Below are 27,577 nucleotides of genomic sequence, written 5' to 3'. Positions count from 1 at the left end.
TGAATGAAAGTATACGCCCCCCCCCCCACCACACACACAACTAAAGAGTCCTTGCCGCATTGCGTCAGCCAATCAGGGGAGCGCAATCCGAAGCGTCCCCTGGCTTCATTTACTACGCACAACAGCAGCTGTTTTCTGTTGACAGGATCAAATTACCGCTCCGGCGCTCAGGTGAAAATACACCTGCGTTCCATCGCAAAGATGGACACCTCACTACGGACGGTGTTTCTACTGCTGACGGCGACGTTAGCTGCGTCAGTGGAGGGGAGGATTGACGTTCTAGACGACCACATCAACGTTGGTACACCGCTGGTCCAGGTGAGGAGAACGCCACTGTTTACGTTAAGGTTCCTCCCCTTTGTCGTCTGTTTGTTTGCCCGTGCGTGTTGGGCATATTTACGCAGATCTCATTGAAGTGTAGATTTTTTGTCGTGTTTGTGGTTGAAGAATTATATTCCTGAGCAGAAACAAAATGTCGGCCCTGCATCCGGTGATGTTCGTGACGTTTTAAAACCGCCGGAAAACAGAATTAGAACGCCCAGCTTTAGCTCCTTAGCAAGACCATTCTTGTTGACCTAGAAAAGGATCTTGCTGACCAATTTGAGCTCTCCCCTGGTTTAGAATGCATCCCGCAGACGGAAGGAACACCGCACCACTAATAATCAAGTGCAGAGGTCAATGTCGTCACAAACCTTGGCGACCAGTGTTGAATGTTAATCATTTATGCCGATCAGATCTGAGTAAAGTCTACCAGCATCTCGTCGTGCTAACAGAAAAGTTTGGCCCTAGGCTGTAAAACCCATTACTGAAGCAGTACTACTGACTGCCCACTGTGAGGCCGTTCTATTGTCCATGGCATAATTACGTGAAAGGGTTTCAAGTCATTTGAGGAGTGAAAACAGTCAGAAATGTAACAGAATTCTTAAAGCGATATTTCTCCTAAAAGACTATAATGTTTCTGGCTGTAATGTACCGTGTACATGTAGTTCAGTGGTAGAGAGCATTGCATGGCCGAGCGGCGAATACAAATGACCAGCCTTGGTGTGTTGGCCCGATTGATCAATCATTTTAACCTGCACAGATAGTCTATTCAACCTTCATTTCTATTTACACACCAAATCAGTGTGCCTGTATTTCTTGTACGTAGGAGATTCATTGCTTGTACACAGGTACAATGACTTCGGCTAGGCAGATATATTGTACGTAGCAGATATGTTTCACCTTTCTGACAGTCGCTTTATAGGAAGCTTAAGTACCAGGTGTATGGGGACGCTTTACTGTATTTAGGTCACCACACAAAAAGAATACAGGTAATTCCCAAGGCTGTATATCACCTGCCAGTCATTCGATCAAACAGGTACAGATGTATGTATGGCACTGCTTTCGTCTTATACATTATTCATGTTAAGAACTTAGGCCACAGCAAGTAAATTTTATGGATGACATCCTCCTCAGACACCAAACCTAATGTGATAGGGCGAAAAAAAAAACAACGCGGGCCAAAAAACAAGATTCCTACACTTTCAAATTTTGACATCACAGACCTTCTTAAACAAGAAATGCTACCTATATTGTGCTATGCTTACTACCAACTATTGTGGCATCCATTTGTCACTGAAAAATATGTTTTCAATCAGTGTACAAATGGTTTTGATAAAGTGAACGTCACATATAAAAGGAATGAAATGCATCACTGCATCAAAGTAAAAGACAAAACAATACATCAGGCCTTGTCTTGCCTCCTCTTTTCATATTTATCTGCCATCCGCGGCATGGCAACAGACATCTTTGCCCATTTTCGGCATGTTGACCACTGTCAGAGGGCAACAAAAATTTTCCCCCCAAAATCAGGCGAAAATTAATGCGCGCGCTGATGTCATCCATAAAAAAGCTTGCTGTGGCCTTAGCCATTAGCGAGGACGTTAAAATGGATGTTGTGATTCGTTTCACCCACAGTCGATGTTTCGGCCCAACTCGATGATATTTTTTCATACATGTTTGACAATTAATTTCTACCTTTAATGACACGAATAAAGTGGCCTTACGTCCTATAACAATCAGGTATTCGACATGGTAGATAAACGCAGTGACGACGTCAGTTAAATAAATGATATATCTGTTCTTGTTACAGACGCTGACGGAACTAGTCAAAAATATATTGTTTCACTGTTTAAAGCTGAATGCTCATTGAGTAATATATAAAAAGTCACTTATGTACTTGAACTTTATACTTTGTACAGTACACCTGTGTACTTGACCTTTATACTTAACTTTATACTTTGAACTTGAACAATAAAGTTGAAAAAAAATGTTACAGACGCTGACTGAAAATGTGGAGGCACAGAAGGACCGGTTTGTTCAGGAGTTATCTAGTAAGTGGATCGTTTGGTTACAATGAAATTTTTTCAACAAATAAAAATAATAATAATCTGAATATCAACGTTCTTTTTGTTCATTTTTCTAACAAACCACCTACATGTGTTGTGCTCACACTGATATAAACTCTATTTGTGTGCTGTAAATTTGTGTAATTCAATATCTCGTTATTTTTTTCGGTTAGTGTTATGTTTGTTTGCATATTGTTAATAACCAGCTCTGTAATGTTCATTCCGCTGCCAGACATGGTGACTGTCCAGTGCCACAGGAACAGTATGAACGTGGTCATCATGATGTCCCCTCTTACAGGTCAGTCTTGTGTCTCATGGGAATTCAATAAAATTTCGTGTAGCCGAAGCACGAAACGAGCCCGTCTCGTAAGGCCATGCTGATTTGATTATATGGATGACATCCGCGCGCATGAATTTTTGGCTGTTTCCAAAAAAAGAAAAGTTTATAACCATATTGTAAATCGTACAAAACAGTTGCAAAATGAGCAAATATATACCGTAAGTTACCAAAAAAAATATTTGAAAACGATACGAATGTCTTGGAGTGCCAATTAATCAAACAAAATAGACGGAAATGTAAAGAAATGAATTTGAAGAGTAGATTATTCGCCATACCATACTGTGGGTCATTTGTTCAACCTTCATGGCCACGTACTACACGTAGATTTCATAATGAAAGCAACTTTTTTTTTGCAAAACTTTTTTTTTATTCGCACGCTCGCATCAGTTTTGGGGTTCCCAGAGGATTTATGTCATCCATATAATCAAATCAACATGGCCTAAACGGTCAATGACATATCGCGGAGCGACAAACTTCAAGTGTATTATAGAACGCTTTGTCCACACTGTCGTGATGTTTCGTGGTGGCTTATGGACTAGGCTTTTTGACCCGGGTTCAAATAAGAGCTTGTGATTTTTCTTTTTCCACTAACATCTCAGCTATTCTTCACGTCATACAATTTCAATTGTAATGTTTCCTTTCATACGTTGTGAATGTCTTTGCCTCTCGAAGAAGTCATATGGCAACGACCGTTTACGAGAAGGAAACGCACTATCACAGAGCACCAAGTTAACGTTTTGATACGGATTCATTTTAGCAACACATCATGAGCGACTGCATGGACCATATTCACGTATACTATCATAAAAGTTCATCTTTGTTGGTAGTTACATGTTTAGAGTTAAAACGTTTGGTCCAACACAAAAAGTTCTCTCACCTAGAGCTTTTGACCAGTCACTCTGGTCTTCCTCAGTAGACTGACCCAGTGAGGCTTGTCACGTGGCTTCTTTGAAGTGTAAATATACACGTATATTTACATACAGTTTGTGGAATTTTGTGATGACGTTGCAGAAAACTACAACTTTGAGTTCAGGGACGCCTCCTGCCGGGCCGTGCGGGATGTGCACCACTTCCTGCTGCAGACGCGTCATGACGAGTGCGGGACGCGGAAGGAGATCCGGTCTGCCGAGCACGTCAAGTACAGCAACGAACTACAGGCCTACTCAACTACAGACACGGCAAGGCTCAACAACGCAGGTGACAGACTGTGCATGATGTAACTTTGAAACTTTGAAACTTTATTTTCAATACAAACATGGCAGACAAAGTCTGAATTGCGTTGGTATTTACAAACCATTGAGCTCGTTTTATATTAGAATACACAAGCTGTGGGTATTTACAGTTTTAAAAGTAAATTCTTAATTTCTATATAAAACAAATTGGCATCTCTTAAAGATAAAAAGATTAATTAAAAACTCGTAGTTAGGCGTAGATTGACAACAAGATAGGTGCAGGGTAAACTTTAGATTCGAAATTCAGAAAGTTTGTTCCGAGTACAGTTCAGAGTTCACTGTCCCTTGTTGAGAAGGGACAACATGACTAATAAACTGGTGGACGTACAAAGTACTAAGTACCTAATGCCAGCTCAAACAAGAATAAGAAATAGTCGTGCCTTCAAGTATCAGAGTTATCAACCAAGGATTGAGGTGTTCAAAAACTTATTTTTTCCTAGAGCTATCGCAGAGTGAAACTCGCTGTCACCAAGTACAGTGTGGGCATTCTCACTTGATAGCTATAAACAATGTTTTAGATGTTAGAAGGCTAGATGTAACAAGTCGGTGTAATATAACAAGCTGCCGCCGCGCCGCGTGCCTGCGAAGCTGGTGTGTTACGCCGATCGAAGGGGCGGTTATACCCGCTATATAGATAAAGATACAGACAGGGTTGTATTCGTGAGTTTTCAGTTGATAAATTTGATGTGTAAGGTCCTAGTCTTAGTGCCATCTTTAATAGTAGCCATCATGATCAGTACTTAATCATTGACATCTTCTTTTTGTCTGTGTGTCCAGGGCCGCTTCAGATCACCAGAACTCCTGACTGGACCGTGAACATCCGTGTCGAGTGTTACTACAACATGAGTCAGGTAGGGAACGATTCTGGGTGTAGCCTGGTTGCCAGACTGTAATACATGTACCAGAGGCAGTATACAGGGGCGTGGGTCATAAGGCGTAACCGTAGAGTGTTCGGCTCAGACACAAGAGGTCACGGGTTCGAATCCTGCCCGATACCACCGATCTTGTGCCCTTGGGAAAGGCACTCTACACGACTATCATCACTTCACTCAGGTGTAAATGGGTACCTAGCCTCGGTTAGGGCATGTAGGGACGGCCCTCGGATAGGACGTTAAATGGAGGTCCCGTGTTTGGGAGAGCCACACCCCACGCACGTTAAAGTTCACCACAGTTATCGAAAGGATTAGGGGACATTACAGTCCTATGGCCGCGCCTGGGGTCGTATTGAGGTCACCTGAGTTAGCACCGAATGGCAGCCGCTCCAGACCCTTGCGATTATGCCCCAATAATTGTAAGCTCGTCACAACTCAGCCCTTGACTGCGAAGAGAGTGTACCCGACCCACCCAATACCAATACCAATACATGTACAGGCTAGCTTCTCTGCTCCGAAAATGTTTCCATACACATATGTACACACCCTCAAAACGCCAGAAAGTCTAATCGGCCGCCGTACTGTATCCTGTAAGAGAGGTAGACATTCATATGTGAGATTTTTCAAGCATCATCACATTTGATCTGCATTGCTATACATGTATGTCCGATCAAATATTGCCACTCACAACAAAGAAGTGTTATTCTTGTCATAATTTAATATAGCCGAACGTCAATCGAACATATTTGCTGTGAGTGTCAATATTTGGTCGGATGACCTTACGGGTCGGAAATACATGTAATATGTACATATTAACATATGTTCCACTCTGAGAAAACAAGTTTGATAGACAGGTGATATTGATTATTGAACTATATTTACATCCAAGACAGTATGAAAGCCTTTGCCAAGTGTACTATTGATTTGGCGGGTAATGGCTCGATAGAACCTTGCACTCATTCCGCTTTTGGTCACAAGGGTCTGGACTCAAAGTCTTCTGGATGACAAAAACAATCTGAATTAACTTCTTGAAAATATCAGATGATGCCATCTTAGTTTAGCTGAAATGATACACGAAGACACGGAGCTGAGTTTTTAAGAGAAGTCTCTACGCAGACAATAATATATAGTGAAAATAATATATACTGAAAAAAGGCCCAAAAATGCAACACGCGGATGTGTATTATGATTCTACACTTCCTAGGTGACAATTTATGCTGCTAAACGTTCTGTATGTTCTGTGTGTGTGTCTGTGTGTTTGTCTGTGTGTGTCTGTCTGTCTGTCTGTGTGTGTGTGTGTCTGTGTGTCTCTGTGTGTGTATGTGTCTGTGTGTGTGTCTGTGTGTGAATGTGCGTGCGAAGGGCAATAAAATTCATGTCCAAATCTTGAAAGCTAAGTGATCTTGAAGTTTGAAAAATAATTGAACATACAAAATATAACAAGCAACAAATCCTTTTATTGGGCAAGTTGTCTTGTTTTTGGAATATCCGCCTGCGTTGTAAAGTGGCTCTATGATAGGCCAGTATTCTTGGCGCGCTCCTAAGCCCAGGAGGTGTAGCGGAACACAATGACGTCGTCATTGGCGTGCACCAAGATCAAATCCACACCTGCAAAAACAAGTTGAAGTCTATAAGTGACAAAGGAAACAAAAACAGTACGTACTGAAGATACAAGAACATTTATCACTGTCACCACGATATGGTGACGGCCCACCCAATTTTTTTTTCAATTTAATTTCCATGCTACCACCAACGCAGACAAACGCATGAACGGACAATATAACGTTCTCATTTCCTTGAGTTAAGTGAGAAAAGCCGTCTAAAGTGCCTTTCCCAAGGGCACAAGATCTGTGGCATGGCAGGATTCGAACCCAAGCCCTCTCGGGCCAAACGTGCCGCAAGAAATTTGACATGGTCTCAATACCAGTCTAGGCCCGTCAGTACTTACCACGGTCAAAAGCCTCACCCCAGCCGTTCTCAAAACGCCAGTAGGTCTTAGAGTGACTGCTACCGGCGAGACCGTTGATAGAGTCGATGAAGTGGCCGGCGTACTCAGGGAAGTAGGTAGCACGGAACCTGCAGAACAGACAAGTAACGTTACAGGTACATGTCGCTACAGGCACAACTGAGCTACATGTATCCGCGCTTAATTTTGGCTTTAGAGCAAATAACCTTCGCGAAGAATGTTATGTTTTCCATACCGTTTGTATGTGTGTGTGTGTGTGTGTGTGTGTGTGTGTGTGTGTGTGTGTGTGGTTTATAGCGCACAATAAGATAAGAAGCTTTGGATGGATTGTCATGAAACTTGGTAGGTGGGTAGGTCTTGATGAGACCTAGAGATGATTAGATTTTTGCATGGGTCCCCTGGTGGTTTGTTATGGTACAGCAGCAGAACTTCCTGTTTTGATATCTCACGATCAAGACATGATTGGATCGCGAATTTTGGATGGGGAAGAAGGGACGAAAAGGGAATAAAAACAATAGAAATTGGTAAGGGTCGCATGCAAAATGCATGGCCGGCTAACTCCCTTGCTTTACTATCCCAGCCCCTTTATTTTGGCCAATATCTACCATTTTTTCGGCGATCCGCAGTGCCTGGTAGAGGCTAGTAAATTTGCTTACGTGAAGTTGTCGAACTGCCTGGTGGCCGCCACCATCGTTTGGAAGACTGATTTTCGCACAGGAACGGACACCTGGTACTCGCAAGACACAAAGTTCGGGTCCAGGCTGTTCTCTACCCTCAGGGTAACGGTTGTCCTACGGCCGCTGTCTAGAGGATCTAGGAAAAGGCATGTGATATCATGCAAGATCTCAACTGACTCGGCATATACGTGAAAATTAATGAGAATAAAACTGTTCTCCAACTCACTCTACTCACCGGAATTTTTGACCGAATCGTTCGGTTTAAGTTTAATTCCCATTAATTTACCAGCTCAGATACACTTTCATGAACCATGCAGCGGTCGGACAGTAGGCCCAAAATCATCGTAGTTTTCGTAGGGAAACTTTGTGGTAGAAAGTACGAAGGACCAAAACGACAATAATTGTGCTCAACGTAGGAACTGAATTCAACAGAGAAGGGACTAATTTCAACAGAGAATGAGCTAAATTCAACAGCGTGTGCTCAGCGAACGCACTGTGCTCAGCGAACGCGCTGTGCTCAACGAAGAAAGTTCACCGTGGCAGATTTAAAAATGTGGATCGTTGCAACTTACCGAAGACCTCCAGACACTCGATACGGTCCTGATGGTCCTCCAGCGCCTGTGGAACCCCCACACTGCCCTGTGCGTCGCGCCAAGAGGTGGCCGCCAGCAAGAAAACCGCGAGGATAGAAAACTTGGACATCGTCGTCCGACTCAAGAGTGTTGCGAGTGTGAACAAGTCGGGGAAGATTTTTGAAGCCCGTTTCTTTGTGCATAACTTATATATGAAAAGTCAAGCCCCGCCCAGTTAAACGACGGCACAGTTTCCCCTAGTTTCATTTGGAAGAAAACCGAAGTTGGTCAGTGGATATGTCCAGTATGATATCTCCGAATGTCTTTAATATTTGCCTAAGCTTTCAGGTGGTAAGCCTGCTTCTAGATTCTCCAAGGTTATTCCCAATATGTACCGTATAGTTATCGTAATTACCAGCTTAAAAGATAATATGATGCTTGTTGTTATCTTCACGATAAAAACTTTCTCATTAAAAATTGGTTGACGTGTTATAGTCTATAAAAAGATCCGACGTAATATACGGTATTCAGAGGGAAAATCAATGCCGTCGAGGTCATTGCTAGCTTCCTCAACAGACTTACGACTGGGGCTTTTTGCTTACAATGTATTTTGCCTTCGTCAGAAGGTCTATGGAATCATTTGGTCTTAGTGTGGATGACTGTGCGGAATAACTCTTGAAGGCATGGTTCGACGCCCATGACTTTTGGCAGGCAGGTGACCGTTGTTGAGACCGAAGTCAAGTGCAAGTATGGGCTTCGTGGGGGGTCCGTACGTCACTGCAGTGGACCTTTTCTGTTTGTCGCTTGTGAGCAGGATAACTCGAGTATATATATATACTAGTAAATAGATGTTCATGATTTTTGGTAGGCAAGCTACCATTCTAGAGGCTAAGGTCAAGTTCGAAACGGGCCTCGTGGGGGGTCCCTACGTCGCTGCAGTGGACCTTTTGTGTTAGATATATAACGATCTTCCCCCACCAACCTCTGCTTGGATTCAGATGGGGAATAGCTGGTCCCCCACATCTGGGATCAGTTGCTTACAATTGAGGGGTTGTCCTATAACTACTGTGGGAGGAGGAAAAGTTAGACATGCGCCAGGTCATTTTCCTTAGGCCAGACCAAGTAATTTTTGATTACTAGATTAAAAGCACTTATTAGAGTAATTTCTAGAGCACTTAAATTCTTAAATTCATATTTAAGTAATGATTCTGAAAAAAAAGAAAAAAGACACTCTTGTATATGTAGGGCACTCTTTATTGCTTTCTTAGCTTTAATGTTTTCTTTATTTATTTCTTTTAATTAATCAAGAACTCATTCAGAAATGATTTCTGCTGTAATTATAACAGCTGTAATTACTCCACAGAAAGTGGACTGTAATCAAATCTACGTATCTACTGACTCAGGTCCAATCATGCTTATGAACTTTATAATACTACTGATGGACCAGATTTAATGTGTGGAGTGCCCTGATAGGCCAGATTTAATGTGTGGAGTGCCCTGATATATAGGCCAGGTTTAATGTGTGGAGTGCCCTGATAGGCCAGATTTAATGTGTGGAGTGCCCTGATATATAGGCCAGATTTAATGTGTGGAGTGCCCTGATATATAGGCCAGATTTAATGTGTGGAGTGCCCTGATATATAGGCCAGATTTAATGTGTGGAGTGCCCTGATAGGCCGTTGATGGCGGGGCGCTCCTAAGGATGCCCTGTAGCCCACGAGGCGAAGCGGAACACAATGACGTCGTCATTGGCGTGCACCGAGATCAAGTCCACACCTGCAAAAACACGTTAAATTCACAGTCTATAAATGCAGGAGTTACAATGCTAAGCCGGGGCCCAGGCCTGCCGGGGCCCGGCCGGGCTGTTTGAATGAACGAGAAATAAGAAAATGTCATCAAGAATATGCACAAATTCTGCGTATCATTATGATTATCTTTCAAACATCTTTTGTGCTTTGCTGTCTTTTTTTATCATACTTTTCGTTCCCACTAACTGCCCGGCCGGGCCCCGGCTTGGAAGTGTGGCCCTTGCATATGTGACAAATTGAACAATAGTGAGAAGTTGATTGCAAGTTCGTACCTGGGGGCTAATTGCAAATTACAAACACTGAGAAGAACAATGGAACAGAGTATGAAATTACTAAAATCTACATGATGAAAGCTATAACTATGCCTAAAACAATAGCGGTGTGAACTGAATACTGATATAAGAATGCAGAACGGCCAACATTGCTTGAATTTGTCACGGTTTACATGCAATATTCTACGCATGCCAACACCAGTACTGTTTTCTTACCGCGGTCGAAAGCCACGCCCTTGCCGTTCTCAAAACTCCAGAAGGTCTTATCGTCGGTGTTACCGGCGAGACCATTGATAGAGTTGATGAAGTGGCCGCCGTACTCAGAGAAGTAGGTAGCTCCGAACCTGCAGAAAGGACACAAGTACTTGTCGATACAGGTACGGTCTGCGGTATCCGCGTTGAATCTTGATCAATCTTGGCTTCAGAGCTAATACATGTACTAGTACTGCCCCCTACCTGTGGTCAGCAACATGACAGGCAACTCCGCAACTCTGTACTACCAACAACTTGAACTAAACAAGTGCAGTCCCGACAATGTCCAAACTAACCAATGAACTGTAGAACTTTTCAATCTATTCAGCAAACAGGACAGTCAGATTATATCACACTTGGCAGCACCAGATTCAATCGAAAAAAAATATTGAATATTGTTTTTCAATTTGACAATTTGTATTTTTCAGTCAGTATGCACTTTTGAATTGGACGCTTAGCTATGTTGACATTTTAATATCAACATTACTAGTAGTACGACGATACCACTCGCTTAAAAAAGCATCTGTTGTGACACAATTTAGTGACTATATAAAAATACCTGGTCTCGATGCCAAAGTGTTTGAACAAAAAAAATTCCGAAGGCTTAAAAAACGTTTTCAAACATTGCATAGAAATTCCAAATATTCAACGTAATTATGATATTTTATACATCCAACGCATATATAGAAATGCCGAGTACAAGTTTTAATGCAATGTGTCTATATATGTATATATGATGTGCCCATGTATCCTGTGTAAACAAGCCTGACATTTTGGGCCTAGAGCCGCAACCAGGATGTCGTTTATTCTACTTCTACTTTTACTACTACTACTACTTCTACTACTACTTCTACACATACTACTTGAGTCTTGTCATTTACTAGTACTACGTAATGTAGAAGTTGTTAGAGTTGAGACGCACGATGTTTGGGGGAGGGGGGTGGTACGTACGGAATGGGTTCGCGAGGAGGTGAGTTCACGAGAATAGCGTCTTCGTGAAAACCGTGAACTTAAAGATTTCGTAATCAAAAATGGACTTACAGTACTACTACAACTACTACTACCGTGACTACTACTACTACTACTTTGCGGGGTATAAGACATTACACAGCTTGTAGCTTGTAACGTGCAACTGAAAGCTACATTTGACGGGGTTACATTGGTGTAAAATTGCCTACGTGAAGTCATCGAACTCCTTGGTGGCCGCCACCATCATTTGGAAGACTGAGTTTCCCACAGGAACGGACACCTGGTACTCGGCAGACTCAAAGTCCGGGTCCAGGCTGTTCTCTATCTTCAGGGTAACGGTTGCCAGGCCGCTCCCTGTTACAGAGAGGAGTGTGATATCATGTAAGATCTCAGGACTCAATACATATTAGCCAAAATTACACTCTTCTGAACTTGGATATGCAAGTGGACAAATATTATGCATGCGCATTCGATTTGCCTTTTGCAAGAATCAAAATAACGAGTCCATACTTCTTGACAGAAAGCTGGTGTGTTACGCCGAAGGACGGTTATACCGGCTATACTGATACACAGAAAAGCCTTAGCCACAACCCGCCGTACGTGCTTTATGTCCGTACGTTTTTAGGAGGCTACGTAGGCTACGTTTTTTCTGAAAACGTGGGGAGGGAGTGGCGTCGACGCACGTCACTCGCACGGTTGCGCAAGGTGTAAAAGTGTGGTCTGCACGCCACGTCTGGCCGTAAGCGGTTGCGTGCATCGTACGTTGCGCAAGTGGTAAGTGAGTTGTACGTGCTTACAACGTACGATCTCTGTGCGATTGCCACTTTACCGTAAGGAGGCCGTACTCATGAGCACACGTGCTTCTTACGTACGGTACGCACGGGGCACGCGCGTCGCCTATACTCGCACGCACGGGTACCGGGTGGTGAATCCGCAGACCGTACGTAGAAAACGTTTTACATGCACTTAAAGTTCTACGGCGTGTCTGCGTGCTCCCATAACCGTAGGATTCCGTACGGAGGTGGTACTCACCACGCACGGATGCCCTACGTTTGCCCACGTTTTTACACGTAGACAGCACGCAGAAGCACGTACGGCGGGTTGTGACCAAGGCTAAATGTAGTGCTTCTCCGTGGATAATGTTCAGTGGAATCGTCCTCAGGGCTTTAAGTTTGTAATTAAGCAATGATGTATGATTCTGACTCTGTATTGACAGCTAGGATCAAACAGGTTAGATCTAATGTTGACCTGATTATAATAACAATGGGCTGTTGTTGAGAGAGAATTTGCAGGTATTTATAGAACGGATATGTCACGACATCCAGGGTGTGCCACACGAACATGGACGCGCGGTGGCGGCGGGCTTGTTTACACGCTCAAAAATTCTGTCCCACGACATACGCCGCGCGTCGTTCGACGCAGGACAAATGATATTTTTGCCCCGCATAAATTGACCCCATGTCCATAGCGAGAAATAACATATATCGTATCGTTGTACAGGACACGTGGCACGGGCTACCTCAATGATAGCCTCCGTAGCAGGCTCATAGAACTGGGGGCTTGGTGGTTTTCGGTTGTTTTCTGATTAGCCCAGTTCAAAAAAGAGGGTAATTCAACCAGGCGGGCAATATTGTCTATATGCAATCAGCAAATAGCACATAAAAGATCCCAAAGACCCTGAAGACCCCCAAAACCCCTAGTTTTTGGCATGCTGTGGAGGCTACCTCAATGAGGAAATTATGCATAGACTAGCTGATTTCTCAGAAGGTGTGCATACTGCTGACACAAGGACAGCCTCACAAGCGTCTGTGTCCGTTTCATTTTTAAGATATCGGGCCGAAACTTCTGCTGACAATACTTCCTCATTGGTATAGATGGTCGGGTTTTTGCTACGTAAATGTACCACAGACATGCTTAACAAACGTGTTAAAAAAACTGACGAAGTAGTGTGAAACGAGTCCTTATCAGTTTTCTTTTTTTGCTTTTGTTCGTATTATCAAAGTAAACATTTCCCCTCTTCCTAGGTTCCCACCCATTTTCCGACAGATATCCTTGCAGGAATAGAAGTACATGATCACTGTGTCCCCAGCTGCAGCCGCCGACGTTTCCCTAGACCAGGAACCGGGCGCCCTCACGGTAGACTACTATATGCGCCCCGATTTTACCCCTTCGTAGGCAAGTAAATGGTGACCGAACCCTCTGGTACCTGTCTTTGACAACTTCATGGGTGGGCAGTAGGCCCAAAATCATCGAGGGGAAACGTTGTGGTGCACATAAAATTGAGAGGATGTAGAAAGTCCCACCGTGGCAGACTAAAACGTGTGAATCGTCGACACTTACCGAAAATCTGGGTCTCCAGTAGCGCGACACGTTCCAGGAGGTCGTCCAGCGCCTGTGGAACCCCCTCATTGTCCTGCCCCTGGACTTCGCGGCAAAGGGTGGCCGCCAGCAAGAACACCACGACGATCGAAAACTTCGACATCTTTGTCCGACGCAAGAGTGTTGCGAGTGTGAACAAGTCGGGGAAGATTTTTGGAGCCCGTTTCTGTGTACGTCATTTATATACCAAATGTTAGGCCCCGCCTACTTAAACGACGGTACAGCTTTCCCTTAGGCGTAGCGTTTGAAAGAAAACTGAAGTTGGTCAGTGGATCTTTCCAGTATGATATCTCCGAATGTCTTGAATATTTGCCTCGGCTTTCAGGTGGTAAGCCTGCTTCTAGGTCCTTCAAGGCTCCACCCAGAATGTAGCGTCTGGTTGTGCTAATCGCCAGCTTTAAAATATGATATGATGTTAACTTCACTAAAAATTCTCTTTCTCATTAAAGATTGGTAGGCGTGTTATAGTCTATAAAAAGAAAGATGACATAATGTAGTCAGAATAAAAGTCATTGCCCTCGCAGGATAGCCTCCACAGCAGGCTCTACAACTGGGGCTTTTGGGACTTATAATGCAGTTTTTTGCTGATGGCTTTTCTCTGTACTCAGGGCCTCTTGTACTGCTACGGCTGGTCAGTAGAAGAGTCTGAGTACAGATAAAAGCCCTCACAAGAAAGTGCATTAAAAGCCCCAAAAGCCCCAGACGTAGAGCCTGCTGTGGAGTCTAGCCATGATCTCACTGAGAGGGTGACATTTATTTCGGGGCGGCATCTCTCACCGTGAGGTTAAACTGCTTTTCTTCTTGCTGCCGCCCGGAGTCTTACTTGTAACTTCAAACATTCCTTACACTTGAGTAAGGACACAATTTCTATGTGGCTAAGCTAGTTAGATAGGAATAACTGCGAAAACAGTCACTGTACATTTTCAGCTGTAAACAAGTGAATTGTCACACCTACACATACACCGACGTGTTTTTCAGAGTCATGACGTCACACACTTGGCCTGCTTCCAACCATTTGGTTGGTGGATGGCAAACACGTGATCGCACACAAAAACTACTTTGAAATCTGTAGGGTAGACTGTAACGTATAACAACCCTTAAGAAGACTACACTGACTTTGATTTTAAGAAAGATGAGAAGCTAGTGGTCGGTGGAGAGGGCTTAGCAAGGGACTGGAGGTGAACAGTTAACCAGAGCAGGTTATTAGACAGATCATTCGCACCAACAAACGGGTAGACACAAATAGAACCCACAAGATCCGTCAAGTCGGCACCACGATATCAAAAGATCACATCACATTTGATTTGCTTTGTTATATGCCCGACCATGTATTGACACAACAGAGATGTGCCATGCTTGTTCTAATATTGGGTATATATCAACATATGTTCAGCCTGTTATGATGTTCCACTCTGAGAAAAACAAGTTTGACAGGTACTGTTGATTGAGCAATATTCACAGTTACATATCAGTGATGCTAAGAACACCAGAACCTTAGTCATGTAACTTACTACAGTATGATAGCTACATGGCACAGGTGAAATCTGTGACACTGAGCTAAACGTTCTGTCTATCTGCATCAGTGGTCTGAATATGTTTGTGTGTGTTAGTTTTGAAGAGGTAGGAGTGGGGAGGGGCATAGAGGCCAATAACCCTACAATTGATTGACCAATTATTATTATTATTATTATGATGATGATGATCGCCAAGCAGATCTTGGGTGGATATTTTGGTGGCTGCAAAGTGCAAAGTCAGGGTCGATCAAATTGGCCATATAGTTACCAAATCTGGCAAATGGATACAGCCTGGCCATTTTTTTAAAATTCTGTCTTTGCAACCACTAAAAGATCTTTTTTTATTAATCATTCTTTTTATTAATTTTCACAAATATAAGATACACACACAGAAAAACTTATACTGAAGGGACATGTAAAACACAGAAAAAGGTAAATAAAACCAGAAAACAATGAATAATGGTCTAAAAGATCTTCTTGAAGATTAGGAATATGACACATTGGCCTGGTTTCATGGACCGCAGACATTCACTCTTGACACCCCCAAAACTGATACAAGCGATGAAGAAGAAAGAAGGACAAACGAAAGATGCCTATATGTCGACCTAGCTGCTAATGATTATCAAAGGTTGAAAAATAATTGAACACAGAACGTCGTATAGCAAGCAACACATTCTTTTATTAGGTAGGCTGTCTTGTTTCAGACTATCCGCCTGCATGTGTTGTCATAGTGCCTCCGTTTGGGTTGTACCAGGATAGGTCAACATTCGCGGGGCGCTCCTAAGGCTACACCAATTTAATTTGTTGGTTCTCGGATTTTTTAAGAAAAAATATGAAGCGACAGGGCGAAAAAATAAAAATAAAAACAGGTCTAGGCATCCTATTAAAACCCCCAATGCTTAGATATGAGCCATAAAGTCAACACAAAAGGATGGGTTAAAATTTAAACAATGAATTATGAACTTCTAATCAAACCAATGCATTGATAGATGGAAAAACTGTACCAACTAGGAAGAAAGGGACTTTCCTCAACTGTTAGGGGCATAATATGAGCATTGTTTAGTTGATTCAGAACAAGAATTTTTTTTGCGAATCAGAAAAATGAAGAGGCGAATCCGAGAACCAACAAATTAAATTGGTGTGGCCTAAGGATGGTCAGTCGTTGAATTATAGGTGGTGAAGCGGAACTTGATAGCGTCATCATAATGCACCTTGATCCAGTCCACTCCTGCAAAACACGTTAAAGTATATAAGTAACAAAATAAACAATAGCTATACGTACTTTAAAAGTAACAATGGAGAAAAGTCAACATTGCCCCAAGGAATTTGAAAGCTACCCTTTTCGGCAATAAGAAAAACTGATAGGCTTTGTTACTGACATTGATAAGCTGCCAGACGATATTCTAGAGCACTTATTTTTAAGAGCTAGAGGTGTTACTTTCTTCAGCTCATAACATTCAATTATTGCTTTACAAATATTTTTGTCAGATTCCAATATTTCAACATGCCAGTCTTATCTGTCTTTGGAAATATTTGGTCACTTCTTCATCATTTAATTACTATGTAGACGTATTCTACTATTACTATGTGCTTTGCTTGTTCTATGCATTATCACAGTATTGTCTCATATGTCGGCAGTGGCATAAAATATATTGAAAAGTTTATTGCAAATTCGTGCCCGGAGGCTAATTGCAAATAACAAGACATAAAAGGACAATGAAACAGAGTACAAAATAACCGAAATCTACATGATGAAAGGTAGCTGTCTAGAACTATAACCATGTCTAAAACTATGTCTGAAGTGTTTGACTTCTCTTCTGTAAACCATGGAAGACGTAATGTTCCACCTTTTCCAAAATTTGTGGGTTTTGGGAAGTTAAAAGAAGAATAGTTTTTTCTTGGTCTGTAGTAAGTTTAGAGAAATCGGGATGAATTGTAAAATAAGTCTACCTTCATTGTGCCGTCACCATGTTTTGTCAGTAAATGTCAGTGAAAAAAGGAATTCAGTAAATGTCAGTGAAAAAAGGAATGCCACACCAGTCAATACTATTTGCTTACCGCGGTCAAAAGGCACACCGTTGCGGTTCTCAAAACTCCAGTAGGTCTTATCAGCGGTGCTCCCGGCGAGGCCGTTGATGGAGTTGATGAAGTGGCCCAACTTATGAAATGTGGTAAATTCGAACCTGCAAAAGACACAAGTATGTGTCACCACGGGTACCACTGAGCCATGTGTAAAGTTAACCGCGCTACATGTAATTTCAATTGCCATATCACAATCACAAGAAAACAACAGTATCAGAGTAATATTCGTCACAGTTCTGCAGGATATATACAGGTTTAAAAAGAATCGTTACGACTTAGCATGGCTGCTTTTGTTAGTAGTTAAATTACTGATTAAGACAAAAAATCTTCTGTACAAAGAGCTACGTTTTAAGGGTGTGTATGAGTGGAAAGTCGCCTACGTGAAGTCGTCGAACTGCTTTTTGGCCTCCTGCATCATTTCAAAGACATCAATTCCCACATTGATGGAAACGTTGTACTCGCGAAGCTCACGGTCCACCACGCCGTAGTCTATGATCAGGTCAACGTATGTCTTCTTGCTGCCTGTTACAGAAATGTATGTAATGTCTTCTCACTCACGAGTCAATATTGTGGGGTCGTGCGGCGTAACGACAGAGTGTTCGGCTCGGAACCAAGAGGTCCCGAGTTCGAATCCTGCTATGCCACGCCACCGATCTCATGCCCTCGGAAAGGCACTTTATACGACTTTCATTACTTTACTCGGGTGAAAATGGGTACTACGTATGCCTGTTGTCCATGTGTTTGTCTGCGCTGGCTAAATGGAAAAAAAATCGAGTGTGCCGTCGCCATGTGTTGTGATAGATTTTTAAATAGAAAAAAAAACCCATTATAGTCAACACTGTTATATACCATTCACTAATAAACTAAAACTTAGATCTACATGTGAACACTAGAATCTCATACATGTGCATTTACATTTGTCTTTCAAGGTTTAAAATAATGCGTGTACATTTGGCACATTCACAAAATCAGACAGGGCGTTGACTCGATCCCGTTCAGTAGAATCGCCCTGAGGGCTTTATGGTGGATGGTTCTGACTCGCTGTTGACAGCTAGAACCAAAGATGGTGGTCAGATCTGGCGTTGGCATAATCATGATAATAATGGGCTGGTGTTGAGGGACAATCAGAATTTGAAGACTACAGTTATAGAACGGTGCATGTCCACAGAAAAATAACAAATGCCTTCTTTCGAATTAATATTCTTAAGTAGGGGATATTTGGTGGATTACCTCGATTATTAGAAAATCATAATCAAGTTATGACGTTGACCTACATTACAGGCCTACACCACAGCCACTCCACCAAGCCGAGCCGAAAACATAGCCTTCTAACGAAGGCAATAAGTACTAGTATGCTATGTTTCGGTGACATGGTGACAGCACACTCAAGTTATATCAACTTATTTTATGCCGAAACCAATACGAATACAGGACAAGACAAGACAATACCCATTTTCACTTTAGTTAAGAGAGGAAAGTCGTGTAAAGTGCCTTTCCCAAGGGCACAAGATTGGTGGCATGTCAGGACTCGAACCCGGGACCTCTTGGTTCCGAGTCGAGCACTCTGCCGCTACGACACACGACCTGGTCGACATTGTGCTTGTCAGTCCGACAGCGACCGCCATGGACAGCTTGTTGCATGTTGACCATGCATCTGGGCGGTTTAAACAAAAACCATCACGGGGAAACGTTCCTTTTTTCTATTCGAACATTTATTACAAGACATGGCGACGACACACTCAATTTTTTTCAACTTATATTTATGCCGCCACCAACGTAGACGAACGCATGAACGGACAACAACCACAACAGACATACTCATTTTCACATGTACAAAGTGAGGAAATTCGTGCCTTTCCCAGGGGCACAAGATCGTTGGCATGGCAGGATTCGAACTCGGGACCTCTTGGTACGGACTCGAACGGGGAAACGTTGTGGTGAACCAAAACGTGAGACAGGAGAAATTTGGTCCCTACTCACCGAAAACCGCGGTCTCCAGACGCTCGATACGCTCCCTGTGATTCTTCAGCGCCTCCTGAACACGCGTTTTAAAGTTACCATCTACTTCACGGCACAAACTGGCCGCCAACAAGCAAACCACGACAATCGAGAACTTCAACATCATCGTACGATTCAAGAGTGCTGTGTTTGGGAGGAAATTGGGAGAGATTTTTGGATCCCGTTTCCTTGTGCGTCATTTATATATCAAAAGTTAGGCCCCTCCCAGTTAAACGGCCTCACACTTTCCCTTAGGCGTAACATTTGGAAGAAAACTGAACTTGGTCAGTAGAAGATTTTTGTAGGAATCTACGAATGCCTTTATTGTTTGCGCAGGCTTTCAGGTGGTAAGCCCATTTCTAGATTCTTCAAGGGTCCTCCCAAAATGTAGTGTATAGTTGTCGTAACCACCAGCTTTAAAACATGATATGATGTTAACTTTACACGGACATTTCTTTTTCTCAATACTGTTAACGCACGTTATACTTGTCATAGTCTATTAATGAAATCTGATGTAATGAAAACTCAATGCCTTCTCAGAACTGTTAGTCTTGCTCATATCCGCTACTTTGAGATCTTGCTGTCAGATTTTTATTTGTTGTTTCAAACATTGTACACACATTTAACGTTACTTGCTAGAAATTGGAATCAATACAAAAACGCAGTGTTACTGTGCACACTGTGTTTCTGTATATCTACCATGTCAGTCACGTATACACCCACACCAACCTGTTCAGCATCATGTTAGGAAACGCTTGACCCGAAGCAAATCCTTTGATTGGTACGGTGCCAAATACGTGATTTGGATGGTTCGGTGGACCGGTGGACCGGCCTTGCGCAGCCGAGGGCTGAATTTGTCCTACAGCATAGCTTGTCCTCATTGCAGCTCATACCGTAACGCTTTATAACCAAATGAAAAAATAAAACAACTACAAACAACTACTGTCTAAAATACTTCTACTACTACGCTTGCTTAGTCTCCATTAGACTCCTTTTGCAGGCCGCTGGACCCTCTATGGCTGGCTACCATGCCATATCTGGCCAATTTAAATACACTTTTTATGCCGATTTCTACGATTTATTCAGCCTGCAAAAGGAGTCTGGTGAAGACTAACGCTTGCTATTATGAGGTTTGACTAGTTCTTTGAATGCTGTAGATAATGCATTGACCCGTGTTCTGTATAATGAGTGGGTTTTGCGATCTTGGTAGAAACGTAGTCTTTTGATGATCTACGAAATGATGAAAGTATGGAGAAACTGTGTTTGAAATGACCTGTTTCTGTCTGTCTCATAGTGGGGACACTGTCTAATAAAATGTATATATTTCATTTCCCACTGCATTTATTGGGCAATATTTAGTTAAATAATCTCTCGTGCATGGGTATTTCTTATAATCGTAAGATCAACATTTTACGATTTGTTGATATTTTCTCTTCATTTGGCTTAATTTTCATTTAAGTATTTCAGCAGTTAATCAGTTTAATTGTGATTGTTTTGTTATGTTTAAGGAGAAGGGCTTGTGCAAGCCTTTAAGGCTTCATCTTCTCCTGCACAGTGTTTTTAATTTAATTTACTTCATCTTGTATCTTTTTTTTTTTTGGGCGAAATAAAATGAAAGAAAAAATATAGCGATTCCTTTCTCTCTGTACTGGGTGCGAATTTAGTGTATATCGTACTTATGGCAGGTCAAACTCATTGTGATATAGGTATGCAATTCCCTGTATGCTTGGCAATGTACTAATTTGAATTTGCCCTTCGTCTCATTCACCGTAGTTCAGAGTACGTATATTGGCGGACGGACAAAAGTGTGACAATGTTGAAGGCTTTTTGCCGACCGTTAAACATTTACTAGTATGTGTTTCTAACCGTAGGTTCGGACAGTAGACTTCGGTGTGTACGAGGGAGAGGCAGACCTCCTGAAGCACGGTCTGAGCAGCATTGACTTCCAGCTGGAGATATTCGACAACCCGGAATTCTACAAGGAAAACTCCAACAGGTAGCTATGGATCTTTTCAAACGACGTTAGATGGAATTAAAGTTGTATTATTCAATTCTCGAGGAAGAAAAGTGATGATTTTAGCCACCCTACTCACACAAAGCCTCGCTTACCTGTTACTAGTATACATGCGTGTCGTTATGTTTACCTCCACAGAAGGCAAACATTGTTTTGCTCTGTTTCGTCTTCCGTTCCAAACACATAAGGTCAATGACCTGGACCAGACGGCTGTCACCATGGTAACTGGTGCTGTAGCAGGCACCCTGTGGTGATTGGAAACATGGTGTAGCAAATGAAGACAAAGTTCGAGGGGCTGTTCACCATATACTCGTATATGAATGTATTTGAGTAAACAATAAATAAAATAATAAAAAAAACAAAAATAATGTGTTTGAGTGAATAAGCAAAACAGTAGTTTGTTAGACTATAACATGTGAATGTAAACATTGTGCATCTGCTTGGCAAATGTTGCCTTTCTAGTGTTATAGATTCTTTTCTCCATTGCAGGATATTCGTGCCGCTAGGGGCGCCACTGTACCTCCAAGCCTCCTTCGCGCCAGACTTCAGCGACCCAGACTTAATGGTGTTCACGGAGAGCTGCTGGGCCACGCCCATGGGACTGGGAGAGGGGAACATTGGGAGATACACCATACTGGAGGACGGGTACGTGTGACGGATAATCTTTACTGTTCGCATCATTTACTGTATGGAAGGTATTTAGCACCAAAGATGAAACACAGCAAACATAGGTATCCGATCTTTGTTGTAGGAAAGTGTTCAGCACCAAGGACAGCACACATAGGTATCCGATCTTTGTTGTAGGGAAAGTGTTCAGCACCAAGGACAGCACACATAGGTATCCGATCTTTGTTGTAGGGAAAGTGTTCAGCACCAAGGACAGCACACATAGGTATAAAATCTTTGCTGTGCAGGTGTTCAGTACCAAGGACAGCACACATAGGTATAAGATATTTACTGTGAAGAAGGTGTTCAGTACCAAGGACAGCACACATAGATGTCAATTTCTCAAGCTTTACAATTATTCATACTTTATTTTCTATACATACAGTACTTTATATCAGAAGAAGGAAAACCATATATCCTTGTATGCATATGTGATGATAGTGTCTTGATGATGATAGAGTTTTTTTACATACGTTTACATACATCTAGGAGAATCCCTTATTCTTTGCAAACTTATAAATTTATATTCATATAACATTACACAGCTGTCCAATAGACGACACCGTGACCTTCCTGCCATCCTCTCCGGACCGATACCGGTTCAGTCTGGAGTCCTTCAAGTTTGTACCCAACGTCAAGGAGGTGAAGATTCACTGCAGCATCATGGCGTGTGATGCCCTGGACACAAGCTCAAGGTAGGTGTAGTAACCAGCAAATCATCGTAAAAGTGAGCTCAGGGGTTTAAAATCATCTTTATTATACAGTAATACAAGTAAGACAAATACAGTTTACAAGTTACGGTATGTATTGGACATTTTGGTATATTTCATTTAAACATTATTGCAATACCATATTAAAAGGTAAGGTAAAGGCACTCCCATAGTATGATTGAGGTCGTAGAGGCAGTGGGTTGTTAATCCACTGTGTCTAGGGCATGGTATTGGAAGGCAGAACCCGTCCCACTTCTTCTACAGCGTTTTACTTACCCAATTACGTCAGGTACTCATTTTACACCTGGCTAGAATTAGTAAAGGCGAATACATGACCTCTCAATCTCATGTCCACTAGCCTAACCCCTCAGCCATTCAACACTTCAAAATTACCAGACCTTAGAATGATAATTGCTAGATATGATTTAATACCCAGTAGGTCAACTTTCATTTACATTGATTTTTAAGATATTCTACCAAGAATTTAGCAACATTGGTCTACTTATCAGAAGTGTAAGAATTTACTTTACTTAATGTATATTTTTATTAATGGAAGATATTCAATATCATGACAAAAACAGCCACTGAGTTCCATACACCCCCTCCACTATTATCAGAAGTGTAGGAGTTTACTACTTATATTTTTATTCATTGAAGATATTCAATATCATAACAAAAACAGCCACTGAGTTCCACACACCCTCTCCATACAGATGCCACAGAGGTTGCCACGGTGATGCCACAGAAGACACGCCCATAGGAAAAGGAGACACGCCCACAGAAGAGTCCTACATAGATGCTGATGATGATGAAGCTGAGTCAGACTACACCGGAGGTAACTTCATGCACAGGAGGCTGATGTCTGTGGACACGTCTGTTGTGTTTGTGGAGGAAGTTGAGGACACTGATGTTGATGATGACAGTGAGAACCTACAGCTGTACGAAGCCAAGATGAGAGCAGCTATTGAAGTGTCCATGCCTCCACTAGAGGACAGTGTCCCTAAACCACAGGCACCAGGTCAGTCTTTGTATCTTGTAGAACCTAGCTTTATTTATCTTGTTATCAGCTGTATTGTAGCTGGGTGACCAATGATATTTTGCTTCTTTGTCCATACCTGTATGTTGTATACATGTACCTGCTAACTAAAGAAAGATATCATTGAGGTTTATGACAAAGGCTCTTTAGAACACTTAGTTTTATCTTAAGGTCATATTGAAGGGTGCCTGAGGACTTTTTGGAAATACTAATATAGAAAAAAAACTCTATCTGACATGGTAGACTTTTTGGTCTATTTTTATAATCTATAACATATTTTTTGCCAGGGCCACATTTTGACCGCGAAATTGAACGACAAAGTTCGCAATTTTTACGCGCCATCTACCATCCGGGCTCCCATATATGGAGTGCTCTTCCAAATATGGAGTGCTCTTCCAAATAATGTGCACACCCCCCGGCCCCACTGAAGCGAAAGCACGATTCCGCTGGGCCACTTGAAGCAAGGAATGTGAACTGTCACAGTGTGTGTGAGCTTCACTTTGCCATTGGGAAAGGAAAAGACAATTTTGGATTACGCCAACAACTTCCTATGAAAAAACATTTGACTGCCAAAAGGAACGTTTGAGTTTGTTTCGACTGCAAAATTTTTGTAAATATACTACCGGTACCGGTAGTAACTGTTATATGCAGTTGTAGGAAGAAGATACTAGTACTTGAACAAACATGACACAAGAACTGATTTCCAATCTGCAACGTTCTTTTTTTATTTAAAGAAATACAATACAAACAAACTTCAAGCTATCTTAGAGCGGAATGCATACACAATCTTACTGTAACGACGAACATATCTTTACGGTTTACAGCGGTGGCAGCTTAAAACGGATCGTCCATATAAATTTTGCAGATAAAACTCCGTACGTAAAAAAAATCATATACTGTAAGCACACGTCTACTAGGACAACATTCAACAGAAATTCACATAATCAACAAAATTATATTCGCTAGTAATCTCATACCACGTACGGGCAGGCTTTTCTCCAGGGCTATCTACTCCGGTAACTCCATGTTTTCAGTCTTTTTTTCCGAGTATGTTGCTGTTTCGAACCTGCTGTTTCCGTAAAATAACAAAGAACTTTGGGGGTAGGCATCAAAAACAAGTCCGTAAGTCCAGGAAACGCGGACGGTTTTTCTCCAGAAAGGTCTCAGAATAGTCCATGAAAGTCCACCTGCAAAACTACGTAGGGTATAGCCGTTTAAAAGATTGTCTAGCGGCCCAAATGTTGCCGCAAACCGCACAGCGTCCTTCGCGGCATCCACGTCGTCGTCCGCCATTTTGGTTTGGTCACGTGACTCCCCCACGCTTTAAGAATGGGGATGCTTGGGCTGTTCTTTTTACTGGACATATCCCCGGCCTGTTTTTCTAAATCGCGGATCAGAATGGTAAATACAGCGTGCTGAAGGGTCAATGACCCGCATTTTACCGGAAGTCATCGGGGCCTTTGGAATGCGGACCAGAACCTGGCGATTTCGGCTCTTTTTGGCTCCAAAATGGACATTTATGTAACCCATACAGCATATACAGCATTTTTAGATCAAAACTGTGGCAAAACTGCTAATGAAAAGGGACCAAAAATTGTTTTATTTTAAACATAAGCTTCTAAACTAAAAACGTACGTCAGGCCGACACGCTGCGCCGCTTTATGTGCTGGGGAGGGCCGCTGGCGTATGGCACTGTTAAAATTTACGAAAAAAATTCATTAAAAATCAACATTTAAAGATAGAAAAAAATCCTGACGTACGTTTTTTGCTATCACTATAGTGCGCCTCTCTACAAAATATGGTCAATGAAAACCAAAGCACTGGCCAGGAAAATTGATTTTTCTAAAAAGGGGGCGTGGCTCATAACTCCAGATTACGTCATCGTGACGTCATAAAAATTTGCATAAATTATTGTCTTGCAATAAGGTACTTATATGAAAAATTTCAATGACCAAAAGTAATTCTAACTAGTATTTTTAAGATGTCCCCAAAGTCCTCAGGCACCATTATACACTACCTTAAAGTGACCCTTTTGCCTGATTTACTGAAGAAAAATTGCTTCTGAAAACATGTTACATGTTCTTGGAGACTCCCAGTTGTCAATAAAAAAAGGCTAGGGTCAGCCGGTTTTTGCTTGGTCGGTTGAGAAAAACAATTTTTTTTCCTTAGTCCTAATATCACCATATACATCCAGCAGAAACAATGGTTCTCGGAATGTGACACTTATATCTGTTTTTACTTCATCCACAGATGTTCCAAGCCAAAGTTCTGAGTCTACCCCTGCTGCTACACCACAGGACTCTGGTGTGTCTCTTCTCACCACACTGTTAGCAGTAGTACTGGCCGTGGGAGCATATGCACTTCTTGTTCCCAGGGTAACCAGACACACAGGGAGTCCCAGGGTCAGCAGGAAGCTGACCTCCCATGACCTGGGAGGTCAGAGGTCAAGGGAGGACGAGGGTTATGGGTCACCTGGAGGGTACTTCTCAGATTCTGATGATGATTAACAATCTGATGTAAGATTAGATGGTTACAGTAGTGTGGGTTTCTTTGGTGAACCTAGAAATTAGTAGAGTGCTTTGAAATTCTCAGGTATTTTTGGTGTGTTCGTAATGAGTTGGTGGGTAAGGCTTTTGAAGCTATGACAATCATTGTTCTAAATCTAAGTCCAGAAACATACCAAATAGCCAGATCAAAGCAGTATTGATCTTCAGCCAGTGTCAAAACCAATCATTACCTCATAATAAAATTATGATAAAACATCTCCAAGAAGGTCTTTTGGCCAATTTGCAAGTTGTGTCCATTGGGTGATGGTATTGGATACTGTCTGGCAAATGGATACTGTCTGGCCAATTTGATTCTTTCTTTGCAGCCACCAAAACATCTGCTTGGAGATTAGGTAAAACAGTGTCATCTAAATTAAGAAACAGAGACTAGAAATCTGTTGTCACAACAGCCTTTATTTCCAATTCAAGTAGAAGGTGTATGGACTAGAGTAGACCCATACCATGTTCACCTTGTTAATAAGATCATACTTTTTAAAGTTAAAACTTTTAATCCAACACAAAGAAATCTCTCACCTAGAGCTTTTGACCAGTCACTCTGGTCTTCCGCAGAAGACTGACCCAGTGAAGCTTGTCATGTGGCTTCTTTGAAGTGTGACGTCAACACTAGGTCAGTCTACTTAGGAAGACCAGAGTGACTGGTCGAGAGCTCTAGGTGAGAGATTTCTTTGTGTTGGACAAAAAGTTTTAACTTTAAACATGTAACTACCAACACAGATGAACTTTCATGAGAAGATCATGCTTTCTTCTATTATGTACAAAATGGGACTTTTAGCTCATGGAAATACTACATTATGCAATTTATGCTGATAGAACAGTGCAGCAGTTAAGTTTCTATTGTTTATCATTATCAGTTGTTAAGGTGTTGCCGAGATTCAGAGTACAAAAAGTGTGAATTTGTTTGACTTCAATATCAATATATTTTCATTATCACACCATTAAAGTATGCAACATGGCAAAGTTGTTTTCCACACAATTCTTTTGTTTGCGATTCTTACTACTTCTTACAGTTAGGCTACACCAATTTAATTTCTTGGTTAACAGATTTTTCTAGAAAAATAATGGAGCAGGCGGGTGAAAAAAAATAAAAACAGGTCTAGGCATCCTATTATGGCCCAAAATGGTACGATAGGAGCCATGAAGTCAACACACCAGGCTGGTTCAAAGTTTAAACAATGAATTTTGAACTTTTAATGATACCATTACATTGAAAGATGGAATAACTGTAACAACTAGGATGTAAAGGACTGTTTTCAACTGTTCAGGG

At 41.9% G+C, this 27,577-nt stretch overlaps 2 protein-coding genes across 6 annotated transcripts; one reads left to right on the top strand and one right to left on the bottom strand.

The window, feature by feature from the left end:
* Nucleotides 1-98: 98 nt before the first annotated feature.
* LOC109466267 (CUB and zona pellucida-like domain-containing protein 1) lies at nucleotides 99-26,821 on the top strand. The gene is made up of 10 exons (XM_019763964.1): nucleotides 99-318; nucleotides 2,318-2,372; nucleotides 2,620-2,685; nucleotides 3,739-3,924; nucleotides 4,737-4,810; nucleotides 21,192-21,316; nucleotides 21,824-21,979; nucleotides 22,546-22,695; nucleotides 23,424-23,728; nucleotides 25,997-26,821. Exons 1-10 carry the CDS (start codon nucleotides 202-204, stop codon nucleotides 26,251-26,253), a joined length of 1,491 nt encoding a protein of 496 aa, XP_019619523.1. The 5' UTR covers nucleotides 99-201; the 3' UTR covers nucleotides 26,254-26,821.
* On the bottom strand, nucleotides 6,325-13,900 carry LOC109466268. Of its 5 annotated transcripts, none has more exons than XR_002140014.1 (5): nucleotides 13,688-13,898; nucleotides 11,557-11,701; nucleotides 10,343-10,470; nucleotides 9,689-9,822; nucleotides 9,280-9,548 (listed from the first exon to the last, which is right to left on the bottom strand). XR_002140014.1 is itself a non-coding variant. In XM_019763965.1 (5 exons), exons 1-4 carry the CDS (start codon nucleotides 13,827-13,829, stop codon nucleotides 9,743-9,745), a joined length of 495 nt encoding a protein of 164 aa, XP_019619524.1. In that variant the 5' UTR covers nucleotides 13,830-13,898; the 3' UTR covers nucleotides 9,280-9,531; nucleotides 9,703-9,742. The 5 variants fall into 5 exon arrangements, 4 of the variants coding, with proteins under 4 accessions (XP_019619528.1, XP_019619527.1, XP_019619526.1 ...); XM_019763965.1 differs by having other exon boundaries at nucleotides 9,280-9,531; nucleotides 9,703-9,822; XM_019763969.1 differs by lacking the exons at nucleotides 9,280-9,548; nucleotides 9,689-9,822; nucleotides 10,343-10,470; nucleotides 11,557-11,701; nucleotides 13,688-13,898 and adding exons at nucleotides 6,325-6,439; nucleotides 6,780-6,907; nucleotides 7,454-7,601; nucleotides 8,047-8,502.
* Nucleotides 26,822-27,577: the final 756 nt, after the last annotated feature.

Source organism: Branchiostoma belcheri, unplaced genomic scaffold, assembly GCF_001625305.1.
Source record: "Branchiostoma belcheri isolate BF01 breed outbred unplaced genomic scaffold, Haploidv18h27 scaffold161, whole genome shotgun sequence".
Taxonomy (NCBI): Eukaryota; Metazoa; Chordata; class Leptocardii; order Amphioxiformes; family Branchiostomatidae; genus Branchiostoma; species Branchiostoma belcheri.
This window is presented reverse-complemented; position numbering and strand designations above follow the sequence as displayed.

Bases quoted from the DNA above. Each gene is read 5' to 3' on its own strand.
- LOC109466268 (XM_019763965.1), bottom strand. From the start codon at position 13,829: ATGTCGAAGTTTTCGATCGTCGTGGTGTTCTTGCTGGCGGCCACCCTT. The intron at 11,702-13,687 runs GTAAGTGTCGAC...TCTCTGTAACAG, and splicing joins ACTGGAGACCCAGATTTTCG to GGAGCGGCCTGGCAACCGTT. The intron at 9,823-10,342 runs GTAAGAAAACAG...GTGTTTTTGCAG, and splicing joins GGGCGTGGCTTTCGACCGCG to GTGTGGACTTGATCTCGGTG.
- LOC109466267 (XM_019763964.1), top strand. From the start codon at position 202: ATGGACACCTCACTACGGACGGTGTTTCTACTGCTGACGGCGACGTTA. The intron at 2,373-2,619 runs GTAAGTGGATCG...TTCCGCTGCCAG, and splicing joins GTTTGTTCAGGAGTTATCTA to ACATGGTGACTGTCCAGTGC. The intron at 21,317-21,823 runs GTAGCTATGGAT...TCTCCATTGCAG, and splicing joins TACAAGGAAAACTCCAACAG to GATATTCGTGCCGCTAGGGG.